Consider the following 24,577-nt stretch of genomic DNA (forward strand, 5'->3'; position numbering starts at 1 on the left):
ACCACAAGACGTTTCAGTATGACAACTGAAAGAGGTACAAAAATAAATTCCACTAGTTTTCTTTAGGTGAATAACACTTGAATTATTAGAAGTTATGTTTTCCGAACACTCCCATTATATGTAATTGGTCAAACAGAAAGGCCCCACTCCAAACTCACATCATTATTTTAAATGTTTTAAAATCATAGTTTTCAGGAAGAATCTTCAGATATTCACAAATGCGCTAAGTATAGGAGAGAAAAGTATTTAACATAACACACACAAAAAATTACATTTGTACATTAAAAATAAACAAAATATGTATATACAGCTTTCCATGTAGTGGAAAATGCTAAATTACACCATTAAATCAATAAAGAGAATAAAAAATGTATTGAAACATTATGACGCCAATATGGCGTCAACTCCGGTTTTGGAAGGCCAGTGCAGATTTTTATTCTAACCCTAATTCAAAATATGAAATATCTCAAATATCACAAATAAAAAATACATAACAAGCTACAACGTATTTAGGATTGCTTTAAAAGCTTTGATAAGGTTTGAAACTAAACTCTGAAGGACATCGACTCTCCAGCGCTGAATAGCCCTAACTTATGGTCTGTGGTATCTGTTTTCAGAAAGAGTGTCATATTTCCTCAGTGGTTTAATGGTTTCAACTTTTTTGGATGCTGGCACGTTGCATGTGTCCTTCCGACTCCGATCCTGTCGCCAGCAGGTGGACTTCTGCAGTGCTGTGTTTTCATAAATGGCCTCTGGAAACAAACAGCAATGTAGAGTACTTGTAGGGTTACATGAAATGGTTAACCATGCAAAATACAGGCCACGCTGAGGGTCTAAAGAAAGACGGTTTTTGCTTTGCACGCACGCGCTGCACATAACTGCTCCAGTTTAACCACAGGCAAACGACAGGCATTTGATCGTCATAGACAAGACCTAATTCTCAAGAGCTCAAAACCACATGCCCACCCACACCCATTTAAAGACCAGGAAAGACAAATGCCTGTGTCTGACCTTAAACAATGCAGTCTTCCTTAATCTAACTGACTTTTCGATTAATACTCTGGATTAAGTACACTTTTAGAAAAATGGTACAAAAGCTGTCACTAAAGATTAAACATTAACAAGTCTGTATCTTTACAGAAAAAAACTAAAATAAAAGCCGCATGCAAAGCATTCTGGGAGTCCTCATCAACCTTTTACTGTTTTTCCTTCAGATTTTGGTTCCCAGAATGCTTTGCATGAGGCTGTTATTTTAGTTTTTCTGTAAAGATACAGACTTGTTAATGTTTAATGTTCATTTAACTTTGAACAAACGGTTGATAGTAAATAACATCAATTTATATTTACAGTAAGTTACTGGCAACCAGCTGCCAATAACACTGTAATTTTTACAAAACATTTTAACATTGCATTGATTGCATTTTGTTAGTAAAACAGGAAATAATTCAGACTTTCGTTTTTTAAAAAGCAAAAAAGTGTGGTTACATCGAGTTGCGTAATAAAAGGACACAGGGCCGGTGAACATTTAAGCGCACTGTTTTAATAGTGTACAGTAGCTTATAGACAACTGTTGGTATACGACTATGTGATAGAAGTGCTTACTGACTTTGTATATATTGTTATAGACATTTTTCACTGTCATGATCCATAAACTTAAAAAACACACGATAATTCTTGTAACTCTCAGGATAATAGCAGTAACAATTTGTAAAAGCACTTTTTCAAAAGTATAGCCACAAAGATGTCAACATTACACATGTTAAGACATGTTAGCGTATCTGTTATGTATTTTTTTAAATGCAATGATTTCTTACAGACATACCTTTAGTTTTGCATGATAAGAGGCATATAGCAACAACTATTATAATTAGTACTACGCATCCAACAGCCACCACTACCCATATCCACCAATTTTCAACTGCTGACTTGGTCGGTTCAGCTGTAACACAGAAAGAATTATGAAAAGATGTAAAATGTTATGTTTGACGAGTACAGAGTATGAAACGATTGCAGAAACAAGTTATTTGTATTTAATATTTTAAAAGGGATTGCAAAATGTTTTTAATATGTTCCACTTGAATATTGCAGGTATTTTGGCCATGATTTCAATTTAAAGCTTTGAAAAAAATCTGTACATATGGTGGGATTAAGAACCTGATATTCAAAATCTAAATAAACCTTAAAAATGTACAGCGTATTAAAGTTTAAACTAAATGCTATCATGTATGATAGATTCTGCTATTCTGCTAGTATGCAGTATATAGAATACTGATGGATTTAATGCAAGCATGGGGGAATACTAGCATTATTGCAAACACTAAACATATTCCTAATTCATGTTCATTTCTTCCAGTTAAATTTTTAACTTAATTTGTTATGCAGATAATATAATTTGTATAAGAATTTAGTGGAATACAGTATAGGTAACGTTTGCAGGTTTTTTATTTTACTGAATGTCATTTGACCGCTAAATCGATCAAGTAATTGCGTACAAATTTGCGAGAAAACTACAGCTTGACAACACGTAGCCTACTTTAAGTTTCTTATACTCTAAAAATGCTGGGTTATATTTTAAACCTACATTTGGGACAAAGTGGGCCAATCACATCCGTTAAGTTAAAGGAACCTTAAGAATGTCCATATTTGATCCAACCATCCAACAGCTGTGTTTGTCTTTTTTTTAGCTAACCATGGGTTGAAAACAACCCAAAATTTTGAGTGACAACTAAATAACCATTCAAAGGCTTTAAGTATTTATCAATTTTGTTTTCATGCACTGTAAAAATCTAATTGATTATGCAAGTCAATTGAACCTACTCTAAAAATACTATAAAATAGGCTGGGTTATTTTCTACCCAGTGTTGTGTCAAAAAGGGACAAGCCCAGCCATTGGGTTAAATTAACCCTCAAAATGTTTATATTTGACCCAACAATGGGTTAAAACAGCCCAGCATTTTGGGTTGAAACAATCTAGCATAAGGTAAATTACAACCAAACGGCATGGGCTCGTCCCAGCATTTTTTTTTTAGAATGTAGTATTATTTAGTTGACATAACTTATAAACAAGTTAAAATAGTTTAACTTAATTTGTTAAGTTAAACAAAAACTCATGTTCATATGTATGTTTACAGTGTGGAGAAAATCAGTTTGTTTGCAGCCACTTGCGGAGGCCAATTATGTGAATTACAATCTTCACATTTCTTTATTTAAAATGCAAAGAGTTGAATGCAAAGTATTTGAAAGTTATTGAAGTGTATGAAATCTATTAATATATTTACCACTGGGAGAACAAACTGTTGGTGAATTTGTGGTAGTCTGATTTTGATTTGGAGTCGGATCAGTGCTGTTTGGTTCTGTGAGAAAAAAATGTATGGAATGAATTAATTTGATTTTAAAATATATTAATTTCAACAAAATTTTCTGAATTTGAACAAGTAAGAATGTCTTGAAATGTCTGAAAATATGTATGCAAGAAAATGAATTTACATGTATTTATTTAGGAGATGCTTTTATCTGAAGTGACTTACAAATGAGATACCATTTAACATTTCATCTTAGAAATTTGAGAAATGCAATACAAGAGCATGTTTCCCACATTTCCCACAATACCCCTATACTTACCAACCAGAATATAAAGTCCATTACTGCAATTACGTATGAGAAAAGGAATATCTATGATTACTTTGCAGAAGTACCATCCACTGTCATAAATCCTTACGGGCATTGCGAGCTCTGACCAAGTGTCGTTACGATTTTGAATAAAGGATGATTCTTCTATTTTCTTGTGTGTGTCACATTTAGAGTCAGCTGTGTTGTTATCAAAGTGCCAGCTCACTTTGGCGTTTTTATGCGATAGACTCCAAGTACAGTTGAGTTTGACTGAAGCCCCTTCACAAACTGTAATCCTTGATGCTGGTTTCAGATGGACATGTAAAGGGTTCCCGTCAAGTGGACTCCAAATCGATGCTGATCAATGAAAAAGATCAGTTACAAATACATAACGGATCACATATGATTACAATATTAACCTGGCAGGAAACATCCTACTTTTTCCCCCATAATAATTAAATACATAAAAAATGTAGTAAAATGTACTTTCTTATTAATAGTCAAGTAAAACCCTTTAGTTACGTTTTACTCATGTAAAAGTAACTAGATACTATACTTTGAAAGAAATTGGGTATTAAATTAAATTTAATATGAAATGTAGTGGATTCAAAAGTATAATATTATGCTTTAGAATGTAGTAAAGTAAAAGAAAAACACTGTGATAAAGTACAGATACTTGAAAAATGTACTTTATTAAAGTAACAGTAGTTAGTACTTTTACACCACTGGAGATAATAGCTTTAAACACAAAATAATTTATAATATCACTTGAATTAGTGAATACACAACTGAAAACAAGCTGCTCTGAGACTACAAAGCAACATTTGTAGTTCATTTTAATAAGTCTGTAATACACTGTTGTTGTTATAAGAGACTGGGGCTAGTTGTCACAGATTAAATACCAATGTTTTCAAGATTTATTTTTTAAAAATGTAAAGGCATTGGCATTGCATCTTCCTTATTAAATAATATACAATTAATTGAACACACTTTGACTTTGTATAACACAAGCCAAGTTGTCACACTATGGGAACTAAAGTTGTCATAATGGGAACATGCTATAAAACTGCATAATATAGGCTTTTTATTGGCTTTTCCCAGTTTTTATCGAAATGAAGAGAGTAAACGTGCAGAAAATATCAAAACATATTTTATTAGACAAATGATGCTGTAAATAAACACAGCACTCCAATAGAAATGGGACAACCTGCCGCATCCTATTTTTTATTTAAGAAAATAATTATCTTTCAGTTTGAATCCTTTATATAAAGCTAGTCTTACTTAAGTGTTTTTTAATTGTGCATACTTGTTTTTCAATTAAACTTAAAAAAATTATTGGTTGTTTTAATCTGTGGTATGGTAAAATATAAACAAACCATGTTCATGTTTGAAACAACCCAGCATTTTTAATACTGTAAAAAGACTGTGGTAAGACCTACAGTAAAATCCAAAAAGTTATTTTAATCTAAGAAAGTTTTCAGTTGCATGAAACCAATACACAAAACCACAGCGAGAGAAAATACACTTTAACATAAATGGACTTCCTATGTGACAACTAGCCCCAGTCTAATTTTGGTCATACACTGTCAGAGAAACAAGAACACAATGGTACCTTTTCTGTCGCTGTGCACTCTAAAAACAAACGGTGCTATATAGCACCAAAAGTGGTTCTTTGCTCGTAATCATAAAAGAACCGTTTTTAGTGCCATATAGCACCGGTGAGGCACCTGTAGAACCTGTGAAGCACCTGTGTAGAACCACATAGTGCTATGTAGAACCATATGTGGTGCTATAGTGGTGCTATATGGCCCCTATATGGTTCTTCACTGGTGCTTCACGGGTGCTATATGGCACTGAAAACGGTTCTTCTATTATTAAGAGCAAAGAACCACTTTTGGTGCTATATAGCACAGTTTTTTTTTTGAGTGTGGTGGTATTCTGTTTTGTACCTTTACAGGCAAACAAAACATAATACATTGATGTAGCTTTTTGTGTACCTTAAGAACCAATTGTGTACCTTTAAAGGTACAGTATAATGTTTTGTATCCTTAACATTTAACTGGTACACAGTCCATCACAACAGGTCCTTAGGGGATAACATTGTATTCAAAAAGGTACACATTTTTCAATGTGTTGTATAACCATAAAGGTACAAAAATTTACCTTTAAGGGTACCACCCCAGAAGTTTTTAAATTTTGTACATTTTTCTTAAACATTTACATAAAGATTATTTCCAAACCATATGTTTTGTTAACTTAATGGGAAATCTCACTTACTTGTTACTAGCAGTAAAAAGACTCCACTGCCAAGACAATCCATGTCAAAAACAAAGTGCTCTGTAAACAACAAACTCCTAACCTTAACTCTGAAAAATGAAAATAAATAAGTTAAAAAAAGATCCAACTTTTTCAAATTGTAAATGAACAAAGATACACGACAGTACCTTGAGCCTTTACATAAGAATGCACAAAAGAAAACTTCTCATGCATTCATGGTGGTTTAATCTTCAAGTCTGATTATCTAGGCAGGTTCCTGTGTGGTCATGTCTACGAGGTTTTAGAAAATATACCGGCCCCCAAGACCATGATAGCTTCTCAAAAACCTTTTTTTGTTCTTGTTGTCTTCCTGTAGAAGATCAAAGTCCACCATGTTGTGTTTAGTTGAACATATCCTAAAGTATAGTTTCTGCAATTAATTATTTTCCAAATAGAAAGCACTGTAAAACATAGAAGATAAAGATCACGCACTGTACCGGCAAAAGTTGGGGTTTTTCAGACATTAAAATGATACACTTACCACTTTTTAGGTAGGAGGATGAGAATCACTTTGAAGCAACATGCAAGTATTTAGAAAAACTTTGAAAACAGGTCACGAGACACATTACAGTCAAAGACACAACACAGATCTGACATCTCAAGATCATACCACAGCATACTTTCAGTTCACTGTAAAAGCAGAGAAGATTGTATAGAGTTGCGATCTAACATCTTTGTGCATCAGGTAGCGCATGGGATGTGGTCGTGAACCCGAGGGGGAACCTAACCATGGTTTAAAAGTCAACTACAAAATCGAATAAAAATTTAAAACAATAACGGCATTTCATTAAATTGTACACGTTTATAATACTCTACCTTGGTAACAGAGTTTGACAGTAACAAAATTGACACTAACTAATTCCGACACGGTTTCAGAAGCAACAACATAAACAAACGGCTTTTGTGGAAAAAAACGCAATTTCCGCTATAGAATCAATAACAACAGAGTCATTTTACAGTAGTTTATTTCTATGACAAGTAAATTACCTTCATTCATTTATTATTATAGCTAAAGCGTATCAACTACTGAGCTAACGTTACTGTGTAAAGTTAATGTATACAATGTTAGCTACTGTACAGTTCTTTTAATTCTTGCCTTGTTGCCAAGCTTTCACAGTTTTGATTCATGCTCATCAACTCCCCTTGTCTTTAGCAAACCAAAACATTCTATTGTACACAAGGTATTTGTTTCAGAGATCAGTTTAGCCACTAGCTAGACCGATAAATATACAGACTGGAAGTTCACTTCACTTCAGGTAATGAAACAACCTATAGGCACTTTCATCGGATACATGCGCATTGTCGCGGATACGTGTCTGGACGGAACTTAACTTCTGGTCTCTGTTTGTATAAAGAGCACCTATTTAATTGCTTAAAAAACAACGTTATTTTATGTATTTGGTATAGGGAATGTGGAGTTGACGTCACGCCGTGTTGCATTATGGGTACTCTGCCATATTTGCAGGATTGCTTCCTATCCTGTTGTATTTGAGTTTGTGTGTTGGAGATTGTGTTTGGATTTTCTGGCGAGATTTTAATAAACTTTGATATGTTTGGTCAGTACTGCTCGATCAAGAACTGCCATAGGAGGCACGATCATTCAGGGAGGAAATTGAACAACGGAATCAGTTTATTCAGCTTTCATTCTTATAAAAACAACAAGGGAAGCCGGTGGAGGGGCTGGCGAAAAGACGCCAGATCGCGTGGTTTGCCTGCCGCAATCAGGAAAAAAACGTTTACTTTTCAAAAAATCCCTGCGTCACGAGAGTGTGTTCGCTGCATTTTCAGTCATTCAGTAATTTGTGATTAATAAAAGCAGAACCACTTAAATTGTCTTGTTTTTATGCTAACACTGTCAAACTAACTTGTAAATGTAAATTATGTATTCATTCATTTCTGATCAACATAACCACATGAGTTATAAAAATAAATCTTTAGACAATTTTGACAATTATAACAAATATTTTTTATTAAATGCAACTGCTCGAACCCACTGCTTGTGACTCTTTAAAATAACATAACGTTAGCTAAATATTTAGCAATTATACAGAAGTTCCATCTTATGAATTTGATTTATTGCACAGAATACAACGTATAATTTTTTTAATAGAATCATTAAGATACGTAGGTGTTAATACATTGTAAGTAAATGGTATATCTCTTTAGCTGGTTTGCCAACCATCATAAAACTCAGAAAGAAGAAGTTTCATCTTACTAAGAGCTTGAAGGGATTTATAGCTCTTAAACTCCTGCAAAGTGTATGCACTCAATCCAAAAACAAGGTAATTGACCAGATATGTGAGCGGAGGTAGTCTTCTGGATCCGTAATACAGTCTTGGGCTGCTAAATCATATGGATCTATGTTGTTTATTTAAATAAAGTTTTTGGGCAGTAGCATTTAGTTTCTCCCGAAACGGTCCCTTCTCTTTTTCTTTCAACTTATCAATTTCTTCCTTTCTTCTTCAATTTTACCTAGTTTTAGCTTAACACACCCACAATTAAATGGCTTGACGGTCGGCGGTGCCTCTAAACATGGCGCCCACGTCCCATAATGCAACACTGCGTGTCGTACCTTCACATTCCCTAAAAGACAATGTGTTTGCGTGGTTTATGGTTAAAAAACACATTATTTTCCACATACCGTACATTTTTGTAGCTCCAGATTTCACTCTCTTCCTAAAACCCCCTCCCTTCCGTGCTTTCATGAACGCACCCAACCCCCACCCCCAAATTCTTTTTGTCGTTTATTGGCTGGAACACTTTGTTTTGTGGTGCTAGGTTTGGCCACTATGTTGATATTGCCGTTTGTGAAGCCTGGGCTGTCTACAGAGATCGCGTTTTTTTACAGTTTGATCAGCGGACAGGCAGCAAGCAGATAGTGAGGAGATGTTTCCGGTATGTAACAAAAAATGTTTTATGGTCTAAAACGCGTCAATTCGCTTAGAGCGCCTTTAAATGTCTACAAACTGGAAGGTTGGTGGTTCAATCCCCGGCTTCATCTCACCAAGTGTCGAGGTGTCCTTAAGCGAGGCACCTAACCCCAGCTGCTCCTGATGAGCTGGATGGGGCTTTGCATGGCTAACACTGTTGTCGATGTATGAGTGAGTAAATGTGAGGCAAATTGTAAAGTGCTTTGGATGGCCATGGGTCTATGAAAGCGCTATATACATGCAGTCCATTTACAGGCTGTGAGTCCAAAATGGGAGGATTTCTACAGATCACGACCCAAGGTTGGGCTCGCATGCGATTCGCGGATTAATACCCAAATTTAAATAGGGTGAAAGTCAGGGCAGGACTTACCAGGGTGGAGGCCCCTGGGCTTGAATAAATTTTGGGCCCTACACTCTCAGAACAAAAGGTACAAAAGCTGTCACTGGGACGGTACCCTTTAAATGGGTCCTAATGTTTACCATTTAGGTACAGATATAGGTACATTTGTACCCATTTGTACCCAAAGGGTACCACCCCAGTGACAGCTTGTGTAAATTATCTTCTGAGAGTGCACATACAGTAAACAACGTAAAATAAAAAATATCATAGAACTACATTTTAGGGAAGTTTCCCGACAGGGTTTAGATTCCAGCACTAGGCCTATTGCTAGGTTATATCAGGGCATTCAAGTAGTTGAATCTAACCATTCAAGTAGTTGAATCAAACCTTACAAAAAACATTACTGGTGTGCGTCTTGAGAGGCAAAACAATGGTAATGAAATATGTTAAGATTTATCAGTGCAAGATGTGTTTAAATTAAGACAGATCAAACATGTATTTTAGGCTTGGACTAGGATAAGACCTGACTAGGAAACTGCCACTATATCTCTAAAGCAGAACATAAGCCCAGTGTAAAATTAAATCATGTTTTTTTAGGGATGTCACAAATTCACATTAATCCTGCACATTAAAAAATACCCCATAAAAACATTTAAAATCATTGTGTTAGACTTAGCTTAAGAAAAGAATAATAAGTCTTGATAAACATTCACCTTATTACACACCATATAATATTATAAACATAATCAACAAGTGTATTTTTTGCATAAAGCCTACAAGTGGTGCAGTGTTTAACAATGAAAAACAAAAGATTTTAGGATGTTATTTAATAATTATAACAAGACCATCATGTAATATTAGAAACCAAAATCCAAAGTGGAGAAGATGATCATTAATTAATTTTTGCGTCTGATATGAACGTAATACATTAAAACCTTGAACGTATATATAAAAATGAACACTTTTCAGAAGTTAAAACTGTGATTCTGTTAAGCACAAGCAAACATGCTGAAAGAGAAACTGCAGGTAGGCTAGCTACTGGATTATATCAAAAACCATCAGGACATCAACATGGCCATAATTTAGTGCATACTCACCTCCAGATGAAGTAATAAACTGGACTGATGATTTAAATGTTGACATAATCATATGTGCGTTGTTAACTCTCCGGATTTTGTTATGTTTCGTAGCTATGCTTCGAAAACTATGGTTACAGTGTCGTGTGAGCTGCAAACTGCGAGCAGATTGGATTTCATTTGGCGCTACGCAGACTGCTTGGTGATGTCAAAGTCAGATTAAAGATTAAAGTCAGAATTCTGAGATTAAAGTCAGAATTCTGGGATTTAAGTCAGAATTCTGAGAATAAAGTCAGAATTCTGAGAATAAAGTCAGAATTCAAATTCTGAAATTAAAGTCAGAATTCAAATTCTGAAATTAAAGTCAGAATTCTGAGTTTAAAGTCAGAATTCTGAGATTAAAGTCAGAATTCAAATATTTTTTTCACCAGTGGCCCTAATCCTCTTCCGTATTACGAGACCATAGCCTTCTCTAGTAATCTTTTTCATACTGAGCGCTTCATTTTCGCGTTGCTCTTTCTCGTTACATGTAAAGCTCATTCATGACTCCCATTTCGAGTTGTGCTACTAGCATCTATGGGTTTCAAAAGCAGTAAACGCGTTATATTCAGCACCAAGATGACTGACATATATATATATTAACGAATTAAATGCAGCACCAAACAATTCCGCACCAACCAATAGGCTGTAAAATAAAAAATGAAAACGACTGAACAAATCAAACGAACGCAAGCAAGCACGGAGGCCCCTATTGGCCGGGGCCCCTGGGCTCAAGCCCAATCAAGCCCAATGGTAAGTCCGGCCATGGTGAAAGTTGATCATTTGCACGTGTTCCAAAGGCAATTAACAATTTAACCACTTAAAGACGCTAAAGTGAGCAATTTTCTGTACGCACATGCGGTTGAATGTGTTCGGTCCAACTTCGCCCTTCAAAGATCAGAACTCTTGATGTATAAACTTGAGAGAGAGTTGCGCTACTGTGTCTCATACTGTTGTCCATTAAAATACATTTGGTGAATAAAGCACTGAAAAACAACGTAATTTTCACTTTATGTGCAGCGACTGTTTATTAGGGCTGGAACGACGCGTCGACGTAGTCGATTACGTCAATTACGTAATTACGTCGATTTGCCGGAAATGCGTCGATGCGTCGCACTGTTTACATTTTGAAATGAAGGCGGCTTCAGCTCTGACCGGAGGGGTATTGCACAAAAGCAAGATAAGGGATTAAGCTGCGATTTTCCAGTTATCCTGGCTGAATTTAGCCCTGACTCGGTTGCATGAAGGGAGGCTAAATTAATCTAAATGAAGTTACTATGGAGATTTACTCTTTGCAGCTAGCCTGCTCCAGAGCAGGCTAACAACCAGGCTAAGATTAATCCTAGTGATTAATTCAATTCAAAGAATTGTATTAATCCCAGGGGGAAATTGGTTTAATGTTACAATTATAGAAAATAAAGAAATTAAAGAAAAATAAATAAAAAAATAATTATATGGCCATCAATGATTTAAAAATTAAAAGATAATTTTTAAAAGAAATAAAAAAATAATAAACATATAACAAAGGGTAATTTACTTCAATAGTGAATTGTCCCAGCACTTACAAAGAGGAGTTATACAGCCTAATGGCCACAGGTATAAAGGATCTTCTAAAGCCCTCAGTAAAACACTTAGCAGTGATCAGTCTCTGACTAAATGTACTTCTCTGGTCAGCCAGCACCCTATGGGTGAAAGGGATTGTTCAGAATTGAATTAAGTTTTGACAGTATTCTTCTCTCAACCACAACATGAACAGAGTCCAGCTTCATACCAAGTTCAGAGCCAGCCCTTCTAATTAATTTGTCCAGTTAATTTCTGTCCACTACCTTCATACCAATTCACCAACAGACCACAGCATAAAAATTATGCTAAACACCACAGACTCATAAAACATCCACAGCATGGTATAGCACAGTGGTTCTCAAACTGGGGGCCCATGAGATGGTGCCGGGGGGCCCCGGTTTTTATAAAATAAATTAATTTATCATAAATTCTGTGTACTTAAATCTCAGAAAAATTATGATACTAACCAACATCACTACATTGAATAATTTAATATTTTTGTTTAATTAAAATGTTAAGTTTTGCAATTTTTTGCCATAAATTTTCATTTGGGGGGCCACAAAAGGATGCACCATATTCAATGGGGGCCGCACGCTGAAAAAGTTTGAGAAACACTGGATAGCAGACTATACCATTTCAGATTAATCGGCTAGTTCCTGTCATTCCTACTAGATATTCATGTGTTTTAGTCACTTCATGGTCCTGCATTAAAATACTAGATAAATTATAGTCTATCTAAGTATGCATACTGTTATTTTAGTGTTTTTATGAAGACTGCTGTCAGGGGTTTGATGAATACATTTATTGATGCGGTTGTTGAGGTAAGAAATAGCTGATGAAGTTGAAAGGCGGTTTCAATTAAGTACATAATTATGTAGACTAGCATTAATGCATGAGAAATATCTGACATAGAGGTACAGATTCTCAGGTGATGTAAGAAATGTCAGTCTAGCACTGAAATCACTTCTACAAGATTGCAAGTAACAGGAACAGATTCCTCAATAAAGTATTACATTAGGGCAGTCACAGGAGAACAGGCATTCTTTTGTGTTACAGCTTTCCCTGTTGTCATTGGATGCAGTGGATTGCAACCACCCCTGTGGCAGATATACAAGACTTTTTTAATGTTAAAATTAGTAAAGACGATAAAATATGTCAACAGACTTTACCTTATTTATTTCTGCAATCAAGTCACCAGCATGCAAAATGTTCTTAATCTTGATTTTCTGAAAGTGATGGATGGTCCAAATTATTATGCTATTTTAGTTTGTTTTTTAAAATAAAGTCAGTAAGTTAATTTCAATATTAATATGACAGTGTGCATGTTATTCTATTTAAATACATAATTTGACATATTTAAAATGTCAAAAGATACTTTATTACTTTAAAAAATATGCAAATTATGCTTTTCCAAATTATTATGCAAAATGCACTTTATCAAAATTCATTTATCAAAAAGTGTGTTAAAATGATCCACAAAACATTGTAAATCTGTCAAATGTGCTGCATGGACTGATAATAAAAAAAATTGTAAATCAAATAATGTATTTAACACAAGTTACATAATAATATATGAGCATATTTTTGACATGACTTTAACTCTCCCATTCATTAAACTTGTAAGTCTATAGTTTCTGTCTTTATTTCACCTGAAGATTCTAGTATTGCATCCCAAGAGTTGATGTTTGAATATGAATTATAGTGCTGTCCACCTCACACATCTTTCATATAATGATGCTCCATAAAGATATCAGAGGATTGTATTCATACTGTACCTTAATTTGATTCTTATTTCACGCCCATATTAAAATAGTCAGTGTTGCTTTTTTGCAGCATGCTATAGTGTATTATCCTGCATGAAAATAAATTAATTTTACATCTTAAAGCTACTCTATATATCTTCCAGATGCCCTTTTGGCCCCCTCAAGGGACCTTCCATCTTACTTCCCAATATTCCAGTCCAAACCAGCCTTGTTTGAACATGGTGGCTATTCACCAACAATCCAGAATAAACGATTCAGTGTATTATGGCATGTCAATGAATAAAACGGTTTGAAAACTTCATGAAGCTCACAGCAAATGTAATATTTTTGGAAGCTTTAGTTTGGGGGTGGGGTTGAAATCCACTTTTATGCACTGAAGGATCCCATATTGAGGGCTTCTTGGTATTACAGAGACACCAGCATGTTTGCTTCTTAGCAGTGGCATTTTTATTGTTGCCTTTTCCTAATATTTTCCTTTAAAAATTCTTCATATGGTCAAATCCTGTACATAAATTACATTATAATGATTCAATGATTATAAATTGTTATAGGAAATAAATAGCTTTTTTAAGATAATGCACACTTTTTTGCAAGTGTTTGCAGTTGCATGATGAATTTTTATGAGTTTTATACATTTTTGCATCAGTGATTCTGTGATCGATCCCGTGGTCTGTTTAAGAATGCCTTGAACGTTCACTTATCCTAGCTAGCTACACCTGGCTTGACATAGCTGCACGTTCTCATCCTGGCTTAGCAATCGTGCAACAGACTAAGCCAGGATGGGCTGATTAAACTAGGTCAAGCTGGGCCTTTTCTGTTATCCTGGCTTTCTTAATTCTACTTTTGTGCAATACCCCCCGGGTGATACAAGTGTTATACCAAACAAACAGAACGCGATCAAAAGTGTGGGAATACTTTAAGCAGAGACCAAATAAAACACATACTGTGTAAAACTGAAATGGCATACCACAGCAGCGCAACACCTGTGTATGATCATCTTAAAAGAAGAAAACCTGGAGCTCTCCGACCTCAAAATGACGAGACGTCAGCGTAAGAATTTGAACTATTACAGTAAGTTTTTATACTTACTCTATAAACAATAGAATCAATACATATTGTGCTTAATACAGCTGCGTTTACATCTTCGTTTAATACGAGCTGCGAGACGCCTGACAGACGTGAGGGACGTGCACAGGGGGGTTGCTCAGGTTGCCCGGGCAACTGCCCATATGCCCTTCTTGACTCAAGTTGCCCTTCCGAGGTGGAAAAAATTTTGTACTTTCGTTTACACTATGCAGCGTTCCTTCGTTACTGTATTTGAATTAATTACGAAATTTGTATTTTATTTTTAAATTGCTATCTTGTGTTTCTGGCGCATTCGCGAATTAATGACTCGTTTGAGTCGATTCCTTACAAAGTTTTGCAAATAAACGAGTCTTTGAGTCGATTCTTTACAAAGCGAATGGGCCAAACGTTTAAATTGGTTCGCGAATCAGTTTGAATGAATTGTTCAGATCGCTTCAAAAACGGAATCGTCCGAAGCTGTTTTACTCGTAACCTATGTAGAAACACGCAGAATATAACCATTTTTGGGTGACGTGGAAATGAATTTACCAATCTTTTAACTAAAAGCAAAACTTCACACATGTACCCGCCATTACATACACACGACCTGTTCGTCGTCAGACACAGTTAAACGCGTGCAACCTCCAGAAGCATTGTAGCACAGATTGAAGAAAATCCATCGATGATTGACATCTGATTCGCTGTATACTGTACTGTATATGATGTAAGTGATTCTCACAAAACACACGTGACATGACAACGTAAGAAAACATGAGTTTTGTCTAAAATAATTTTTATGTAAGTGTAAACTGTCAATGTCCTCAGACCATCTTAGGAGATTTCTAACTTTATACATATGCAAAACTGTTGTCAGCTTACTTGTCTGATATTTCAGCTATAAGCTACGTCAACATTGAGACTATAGTTAATTTGTTAACTTGAAATGCCTGTCTATTCTGTGTTTGTATTCTTTTTTTCTGTACTGTTTGTGTATGTTGCAGTTTTACACATACTGTAGAAGTGCCCTTCATAAGCATTCTTCTGTTTGTTGTGGAGTCAAGATATGTCTAAACATTAAAAGATGAACATGAGACAAAAGTACAGAATCTGTCAAATCATTATTTTTTAATGGTCACTTAGCTGTGTCCTGATTGTTTACACATGAAAAGCATTAAATGTGTAGGATCAGTTTGATTCACGTATGTGCATTTGTGTACAACATACATAAGTCAGCATTTAATGCTGTTGTTCTTTGTTGTTAAAGCATGTATGTGTTGAAACATAAACAAAGGTTAATAAAATGTGACATTCTAAACTTCTGACATACTGATACTTATCTTACCAATTTCTGGTCTCCACAGCAAACAGAAAAATCTTGTCTTACAGTTCTGATACTTATGGAGGGCACTGTATTGGGTGTGTGTGTGTGTGTGTGTGTGTGTGTGTGTGTGTGTGTACCTGGTAATTATCACGTTGTGGGGACCAATTGTCCCCATAAAGATAGGAATACCAGTGTTTTTGTGACCTTGTGGGGACATTTTGATGTCCCCATGAGGAAACATGCTTATAAATCAAACAGAAGCTGTGTCTGAAACCGTTCCCTCGTTCACTCATTCACTATTCCCTATATGGGGAATGACAATTGAGTCCACTATATGGGGAAGAAGCAAATGAAAATGAGTGAGCGATTTCGGACACTGACGTAAATATCATGCGTCAGAGAGCTGTCGCAGAGATTCATCATAAACACCTGTGTGGCTTTATTGATTGTGCTGTGAAATGGTAAAGTTTACTTTCTTACTGTTTTTCACATTAGTCATGTTTATTCTATTAGTTGATAATAAAGAGAGCAAAACAACTTATAATATTTATCTACTGCTGTTTATTTATTGTTTAATAAAAATGTGTATTCGATTTTAAATAAAAGATAACGCAATTATTTTTCATTTGTTTATTTTCAAAAAGTAGAAAATAACTGACAACAAGAAGTAACAAAAGTGTATAAACCTAAATGTTTGGTGTTTACTGTCAGTATCCTTCAGCTGATTCAAGTTACGCGTTCGTCTCCCGTTGCATCATGGGAAATATGAGTGAACGAGTGTACATCGAATGTACCCTCAAAATCAGAGTGCATTGTGGGTAAAAAGTAGTGAATGAATGTAGGGAATGAAGTCGTTCACTCAGGTTTCGGACACCACTACAAAATGGCCGACACCCGATATAGTGCACTATATAGTGGATAGGGAGCGGTTTCAGACACAGCTAGAATGATGTTTATTGAGAGTGTGAAGTATCAGAAAGTTTTGTGTGATGGTTGGGGTTAGGGAATGGGGCAGGTAAGGGGAATAGAATATACAGTTTGTGTGGTATAAAATACATTACGTCTATGGAATGTCCCCACAAAACATGGAAACCAGAATGTGTGTGTGTGTGTGTGTGTGTGTGTGTGTGTGCGTGCGTGCGTGTGTGTTTGCGCGTGTATATCTAGATTTATTTTTTCATGAGTAACTAGTAACTCGCTACTTGAGTATTATTTTCATTGCATACTTTTTACTTCTACTTGAGTAATTATTTATTTAGTTACTTGTACTTTTACTTGAGTAAAGTTTTTGGCTACTCTTTCCACCTCTGTTAAAATCTTCATGAATCTAGTCTGAGTTTGCCACGTTTAAGCCTAAATAATCAGACAGATAAGCTAGCTATCATAGCTTGCAGACAAGCAGCCTAGGCTACAATTTTTTTGGTAGGCATTAGGCAAACATCTTATAGTAAATTATAGTATAATAAAGACCCTGTTATTCTCAATCCTTCATATAGGCTGTGTTTAAAAAAATATTTAGGGGGGGGGGTGCCCTTTATTTAGGTCAGAGCAACTGCCCCTAAAAATTCCTGTGCACGTCCCTGCATTGAGAACTGCTAGGCATGTGCCCGCGTGCACTGAAAGCCAGCTGGCAGTGCGGAGTTCCCAATGAACGTCTTTTTTGCGAATATGTGCGCAGATATTACAGAAGCTCGTCTTGTAAGGTATTCCTGACATGCGTTTATTTAAAGTAACAGCGGCGTAAACGCTGTTTATAAAATATTAGAAGATCATACTAACTGAACTTGTTTTTTACCCGGAACTTAAGAAAAGTTAAATGTTAAAGTTAAATGAGAATGCAGTACTACTAATAGTAATAATATTAACAGTAATAATATAACCATTACATCTTATATAAGGGTTCATGAATCACAATGAACTTATTTTTACTTCAGTCTGAACTAATGCTGAGTTAATGCATGTACTAATCATAAACTAATGTTTAAAATATTAATATATGCCTATTTTATTGTTTAAGGTGAATAATGCCTCTTTTAAAGTGGCACTGCCACTTTATTTTTCATGTTGAAAATTTTGGTTTGTGTGTTTGTTTAATTAAGAAAATGCTTAAATAAAATGATAGCGTTAATGGCAGATGTTACATTTATTATTTGTTGGGGAATTATATGTATAAAAAAAATCATTAGACTATTCGATTAATCGAAAAAATAATCGATAGATTAATCGGTTGAAAAAATAGTCGATAGTTGCAGCTCTACTGTTTATGCTGCATCTTCTTCACGAAGCACCATTAGGCATTCGTCTGTCCTCCGTATATGTGTGTGCGCGTGTTTAAGTGCACTCAACAAATGTAGTCATGTCAAAATTACAGTTATGCCGCTTACATAATGATGTAACAATGATCAACGTACATTGATCAGCCTACTTATTTGTATGTCCCACATTTGACATGGAACATTATTAACCGGTTCGTAAAATTAATTTTTTTGTTCTAACCGGTTCAGGAACGTCAACTTTAGGGTTGAACCGAAACTGGAAACATTAAAGAGCCAGTCAGATGACAATTTTAAGCATCCTATCACTATTTATAAGTCCCGGACAACAGGTTTAAATGCATGCAAGGTCAAAAAACACTGTAATTTTCTCAAAATATAAATTTAAAATTACCCCATTTCTCAGAGATCCCCAAACGATTCGTGTGAAGCCGTTCAACGACTCAAGTCTGCCTAAACCCCACCTTTCAGTAGCCTACTCTGCTCTGATTGGTCAACTGACAGAGTGTCTTTGCACAGATCACAGATCAGTCTCACAGACCACATATCGGTGGCACAGACCAACAACAGTGCAACATGTATTGACCTCGTGCTAACATGATTTACTGAGAAGACATTATCAACATCAATACACATCATTCATTATTAATCCAAGCAATAACAACGACGATTGAAACTAACATTTTACACTCATTTAAGCATTTATGTAAACTAACCGGGTCATAACAAAACCGTAAATGAGCATGCGTTAGCCGTTTGCTAACGTGACTCTCTGACAGTAAATTAGAATTATAAACACACAACATCATTCATCATTAATCCAAACAATACAAACGACGATTGAAACTAACAATTTTACACTCATTTAAGCATTTATGTAAACTAACCGGGTCATAGCAAAACCGCTTGCTATCGTGACTCTGACAGTATATAAGTTAGAGTTTAAACAACGATATCATTCATCATTAATCCAAGCAATAAAAACGAATATAGACATTTTACACTCTTTTAAGCATTTATGTAAACTAACCGGGTCATAACAAAACCGTAAATAAGCATGCGTTAGCCGTTTGCTAACGTGACTCTCTAACAGTAAATTAACAGTTTAAACACACATCATTCATCATTAATCCAAACAATACAAACGACGATTGAAACTAACAATTTTACACTCATTTAAGCATTTATGTAAACTAACCGGGTCATAGCAAAACCGCTTGCTATCGTGACTCTGACAGTATATAAGTTAGAGTTTAAACAACGATATCATTCATCATTAATCCAAGCAATAAAAACGAATATAGACATTTTACACTCTTTTAAGCATTTATGTAAACTAACCGGGTCATAACAAAACCGTAAATAAGCATGCGTTAGCCGTTTGCTAACGTGACTCTCTAACAGTAAATTAACAGTTTAAACACACATCATTCATCATTAATCCAAACAATACAAACGACGATTGAAACTAACAATTTTACACTCATTTAAGCATTTATGTAAACTAACCGGGTCATAGCAAAACCGCTTGCTATCGTGACTCTGACAGTATATAAGTTAGAGTTTAAACAACGATATCATTCATCATTAATCCAAGCAATAAAAACGAATATAGACATTTAACACTCTTTTAAGCAAGTATGTAGCTATAATCATACTTACAGTTTGTGGTTAGGAGACGCATGTTGTTCCAAATAAAGTGGGTACTGAACCATCTTTCATTGCCAAACGTCTAAATCCCTCCGATAAAAATTAATTTAAACCACTGATTCTTCAAAGCCAGACACGTTTAGTATATTCCTCCTTGAAAAAGTCTCCTTTGGTAGTGAAAACAACACAAGCTGAAAACACTGCGTGAGCTGATGTTTACACTCAAACACAAACTAGCTGTGGGCGGGTCATAGTTTTCGTTTCCCCCGGGCAAGGCTGTAGGCGGAGATTAGTATCTCATGTGACGTGGATAAGTTCGTGTGACGTGGATAATATCAGGAAGAAGACTCACTCCCTATAACGACTCGTTTCAGCGATTCAGAGTCGATTCCCTACTTTAGAAGCCAATAACTTTATTAATCGTGCACTTTTTGGTTTAACTACTTTACACGTTGTTTAGATTGATGGACAGCTACATGACACACTGCAATAAAGGTAAGTTTCGATTTTGGATCTGTGTGGCTCTTTAAAATATTGTTTCTGTTCGGAACGAACCAATTGGGAAAAAATTCTGGTTCAAAGCCCTGCACCAAAGGAAATGTAAAATCGTGAATCAGGTCATTGGTACTCTTTAATGGTCAGGCTAATGGGTGAACTGAACTCTGAAACAAATACCTTGTCGAAAAAACCAAATGTTTTTGTTTCCTAAAGACGAGTAGAGATGGGGTTTATGGATCACCGCTATGTGAACGGAGTTTTGGCAGCCAATCTGTAGTTAACATTGGATACATTAACAGCTGGTTCAGTCCCAATTTATGGGTACTGTATATGTCATGATGGGTAATAGCACCTTTAGAAATATGTTAACTAAAGAAAAATGGTGACGTGTTTAATACTTATTTTACCCACTGTATAAGAACCTTTTTACAGGAAAAAAATACATTTATGCATTTGGCGGACACTGTTTATCCAAAGCGACTTACAGTGGATTACAATACAAGGTATACGTTTTTTTATCAGTATGTGTGTTCCCTGGGTCCAAACCCGTTAACCTTTTGCGATACTTATCAATGCTCTACCACTGAGATACGTAGGAGCACTAAAACTGTAATAAAAATATTGTGTGTAACATCTTGTGATCCATGAAAAGTTATGAAAAAATTGAAAAGACACAAAAATACACAGAAAATGAAAGACAGAGGCAGAAATATTTTAGTCTTTAATTTAATCATATTGCAAACATCATTGTGAATGACATACAACTATAAATACACACGTAATTAAATATCAGTGACAAAAGTGGCCATACTCCTTTCTCGAAATTCAACAACAGTTAAAATAAACTAAGATAACTGCAGACATGATTCATTTCAAACAGCTCAGTGCAACGCACACAGCAACTGTACACGGATTAGGAGTCAATGAATTTGAAAGGAAAGGACAATTTTATGCCACATTTAAATTCAAATTCCTTGAAACAGGAACAAATGCAATCTTTTATTAAAAAGGTCACTAATATATAAAGCTGACGCCTGTTATCATGATGAAACCACACAATAGCTGTGAGTCAGTTTATCTGTAAACAGTCATCTAATCCCATGGTTTTAAAGCATGAGATAAAATAAAAAAATCTGAAAGCACTGTGCGACAAAGTAAATCACAGTGCTTTAATAAAACTACAATAAACTGACAGCTATATCACTTTTAAGTATACAGTAAATACATAACTGTGCAAATTCTCATTTTTCATAGTCTGTTGTCGCTTTGATCCTTAGTTAAATAAAATTGAATATAAAAGAATTCAAAAACAGCTATTACGACTATAAATATACAATGTTATACAGTGTCAATTCACCATATCAATGTAGTTTTAGTCATATATAATTTCCATACAAATTCCCTGTTTCTTGTAAATGATGAAAACCAGCAGTTGCAAAGTCAAACTGTGAAATGAGGTCTTATATGTACCAATAATAAAAATAATATAATTTTTCTCCAAATGGCTGAAAACAAACAAAAACATCCTCACATCAAAAAGTAAAAAAATAAAATAATTCAAATCATTAAATAAATATGTATTGACATGAACCCTGTGCCTGTCTCCCATTGGCTGTCGGACTACAACTCATCTTTTGGGTTTATATGCAGGCCGTGTTCCCACATGTGTTGGTCATCCAAAGATTGAACCACTTCATCTGCTTGAAGCCTTTCCTGTAATTCAATTAAATTTTCGAATTCAGTTTCTGTTTCACATATTTAAATGTAAAGGTTTCAACATAAAATCATCCTACAACTTTGATGCTCCAAATTTCATTATTACACTACGAGATGCCAGACAACGTCACATACTATATATGAATAATAGTATCCGTCTTACTTCCTGCTTATACGTGGGTTGGCCAGGTTTCTGTGCAGCAAAGAGGCATTTCTTGCATGTGGTCTACATGTGGGTGGTCAGGTTTATGACATCAGAAGTTCAATGTTTCCTAGCGAGCCATTTTTGCAGCTTAGTTTAAAAATTAGCTTTAAATCGTTTGTAGGATATTCTGAAAAGTCCTCACGATTACTCATAACAGGTACAGTATTATTATTCAAAGCCGTATAACCGTTTGTGTTTATTTATTTAAAGTGGTCAATGTGGAAAATCACACCAGGTGAAAGGCCTTATAAAAGTTTGTATGGGTATGTAAATACGTTGGTATTATTTCGCTTTGTTGTGAGAACAGGAAGCGGTTTGGCGGTTTGAAAGTACTCATTGGTGGGTATAAAACTTTATAGGTGGGTATCTGTGGCTCAGGGCTCGGGCTTAAGCTACAATAGAAATTTTGACTTAAATGTCATATTTTGCTTATGTAGAGGATCTTATTAAATGTTGAATGCAAACTACAACATAACCTCAAATGTGATGACGTGTTTTTAAATTAAAAAAAAAAAAAACGTGTTTTGTACTCACCAGTTCCCTGTAGAGGGGGTCTAAAGTGAACCATATGGCCACAGCACATCGCTGCCCCCTAGTGACGGCACGCACGCCATGCGGGTTCTCTCCTCCTGATGAGAATCCTACCAATCGCCCGCATCTGGGTTTAACCGAGGCCTGTAACAGGAAACGGGACTTTAACATAACCAATTTGCACGAGTGGGTCAAATGTTAAAAAATATACAGTTCTTACAGTGATAGTCTTGGCATCCATTTCCGTAAAAATAAATTCTCCACCATCAAAATCTCCATTCAGGTAGAGCAAAGCACTGAAATATTAGCAAAAAAGACCATGTTTACAACTGCAGTTTGGGTCTTCAATGTTAAAGCGATAGTTCACCCAAAAAGGAAAATTCTGTCATCATTTACTCACTCTCATGATTGCTACAAACCTCTATAAATTTCTTTGTTCTGATGAAAATTAAGGAATTTTGAGGAATGTTTATAACCAAACCAATCAGAAGCCCCATTCACTTCCATAGTATTATTTTCCCACTATGGAAGTTAATTGGATTTCTGGTTGGTTTGGTAACAAACATTTCTCAAAATATCGTCCTTCGTGTTCATCTGAACAAAGAAATTTATACAACCAAACTGATCAGAAGTCCCATTCACTTCCATAGTTTTCTTTAATCTGACTCTGGAAGTTAATGGGGCTTCTGTTCGGTTTGGTTACAAACATTGCTCAAAATAGTTTTCTTCGTGTTTATCAAAACAAAGACATTTATATAGGTTTGTAACAATATGGAAGTGAATAAACGATGAAAGAATTTTCATTTTTGAGTGAACTATCCCTTTAAGTAATTTTTTTACTTTCACCATCTGATAGGTATTAGAAAAGTGATAGCATGCATCTCCTCAACAATGTAAACATTTAAGGCAGTGGTCTCCAACATGGTGCCTGCAGAGTCTGTGAGTTGCCCGCCAAAGCACATTCTATTAATAGCCTGTATTTTAATATTTATTTATAACATATTTTTACATAAGCTTGGCTTCTTTTATATATGTTAACATTTTAAACAATAATAAAACCAAAAATAAAACAAAAAAGGTTTGAGTAGACTATATCAAAAAAGTAGCCCTCCAGATAGTTTTATCCATTGTGATAGCCCTTGCTCACAAAAAGGTTGAAGACCCCTGATTTAAGGTATAGACAGATCTTACCTGTAGTCTCGGAAGGTGTAAGCGGGTGGCTCTTTCCAGCACTCATTGGCCTCTGGGTCCAAAAGACAGTTGTCAGCATGTATCGGGTGACTGAGGTCATTCCTGTAGTCCTGTTGCCCTTTAATACGGAAATATTTTTTTGATTATAAATGCAATTTAGCAAAAATACCAAGTCATAACCAATACATTGCTTAAGATTACATTAATCAATCATTCAATAATTAATGTCACAATAAGCGTAAAAACTTCACTGTGGTTTAACATGAGGTAAATAAATAAGAGTTGAGGTCCCGTACCAGATATGGCCGTCCGACATACAAGATGAGTGTATGAGAAATGCAAAGTTGAATTAAGCATGAAGTATGACTCAATGATACTCCTGGCCTTCTCGCTGACATCATAAAAGAGACGGGCACTTTTTAAAGGTATACGTCCCTCATATCCATACTGTGGAGGGTAAGGCATAAATAATTAATACAACCGTGACAATT

The 24,577-nt window shown here is 35.3% G+C and overlaps 2 protein-coding genes across 4 annotated transcripts in view; both read right to left on the reverse strand.

Annotated features, from left to right (window-relative positions):
• Positions 1-7,890, reverse strand: LOC135721946 (uncharacterized). Of its 3 annotated transcripts, XM_065244313.2 has the most exons (7): positions 6,407-7,890; positions 6,054-6,326; positions 5,887-5,975; positions 3,622-3,966; positions 3,279-3,353; positions 1,823-1,939; positions 2-752 (listed from the first exon to the last, which is right to left on the reverse strand). In XM_065244313.2, exons 3-7 carry the CDS (start codon positions 5,927-5,929, stop codon positions 592-594), a joined length of 741 nt encoding a protein of 246 aa, XP_065100385.1. In that variant the 5' UTR covers positions 5,930-5,975; positions 6,054-6,326; positions 6,407-7,890; the 3' UTR covers positions 2-591. The 3 variants fall into 3 exon arrangements, with proteins under 3 accessions (XP_065100386.1, XP_065100385.1, XP_065100384.1); XM_065244312.2 differs by having other exon boundaries at positions 6,054-7,890; XM_065244314.2 differs by lacking the exons at positions 6,054-6,326; positions 6,407-7,890 and having other exon boundaries at positions 1-752; positions 5,887-6,044.
• A 13,263-nt stretch (positions 7,891-21,153) lies between these two features.
• The window catches only part of p3h2 (prolyl 3-hydroxylase 2), a 50,571-nt gene continuing 47,147 nt past the window's right edge, over positions 21,154-24,577 (reverse strand). The window contains exons 11-15 of the mRNA XM_065247115.2: positions 24,383-24,533; positions 24,087-24,204; positions 23,116-23,191; positions 22,899-23,039; positions 21,154-22,156 (exon numbers count right to left, since the gene is read on the reverse strand). Coding sequence (XP_065103187.1) covers positions 22,064-22,156; positions 22,899-23,039; positions 23,116-23,191; positions 24,087-24,204; positions 24,383-24,533 — 579 coding nt within the window. The 3' untranslated portion in view covers positions 21,154-22,063. The remainder of the gene's footprint in view (positions 22,157-22,898; positions 23,040-23,115; positions 23,192-24,086; positions 24,205-24,382; positions 24,534-24,577) is intronic.

The sequence above is a fragment of the Paramisgurnus dabryanus genome, chromosome 24 (genome assembly GCF_030506205.2).
Source record: "Paramisgurnus dabryanus chromosome 24, PD_genome_1.1, whole genome shotgun sequence".
Lineage (NCBI taxonomy): Eukaryota > Metazoa > Chordata > Actinopteri > Cypriniformes > Cobitidae > Paramisgurnus > Paramisgurnus dabryanus.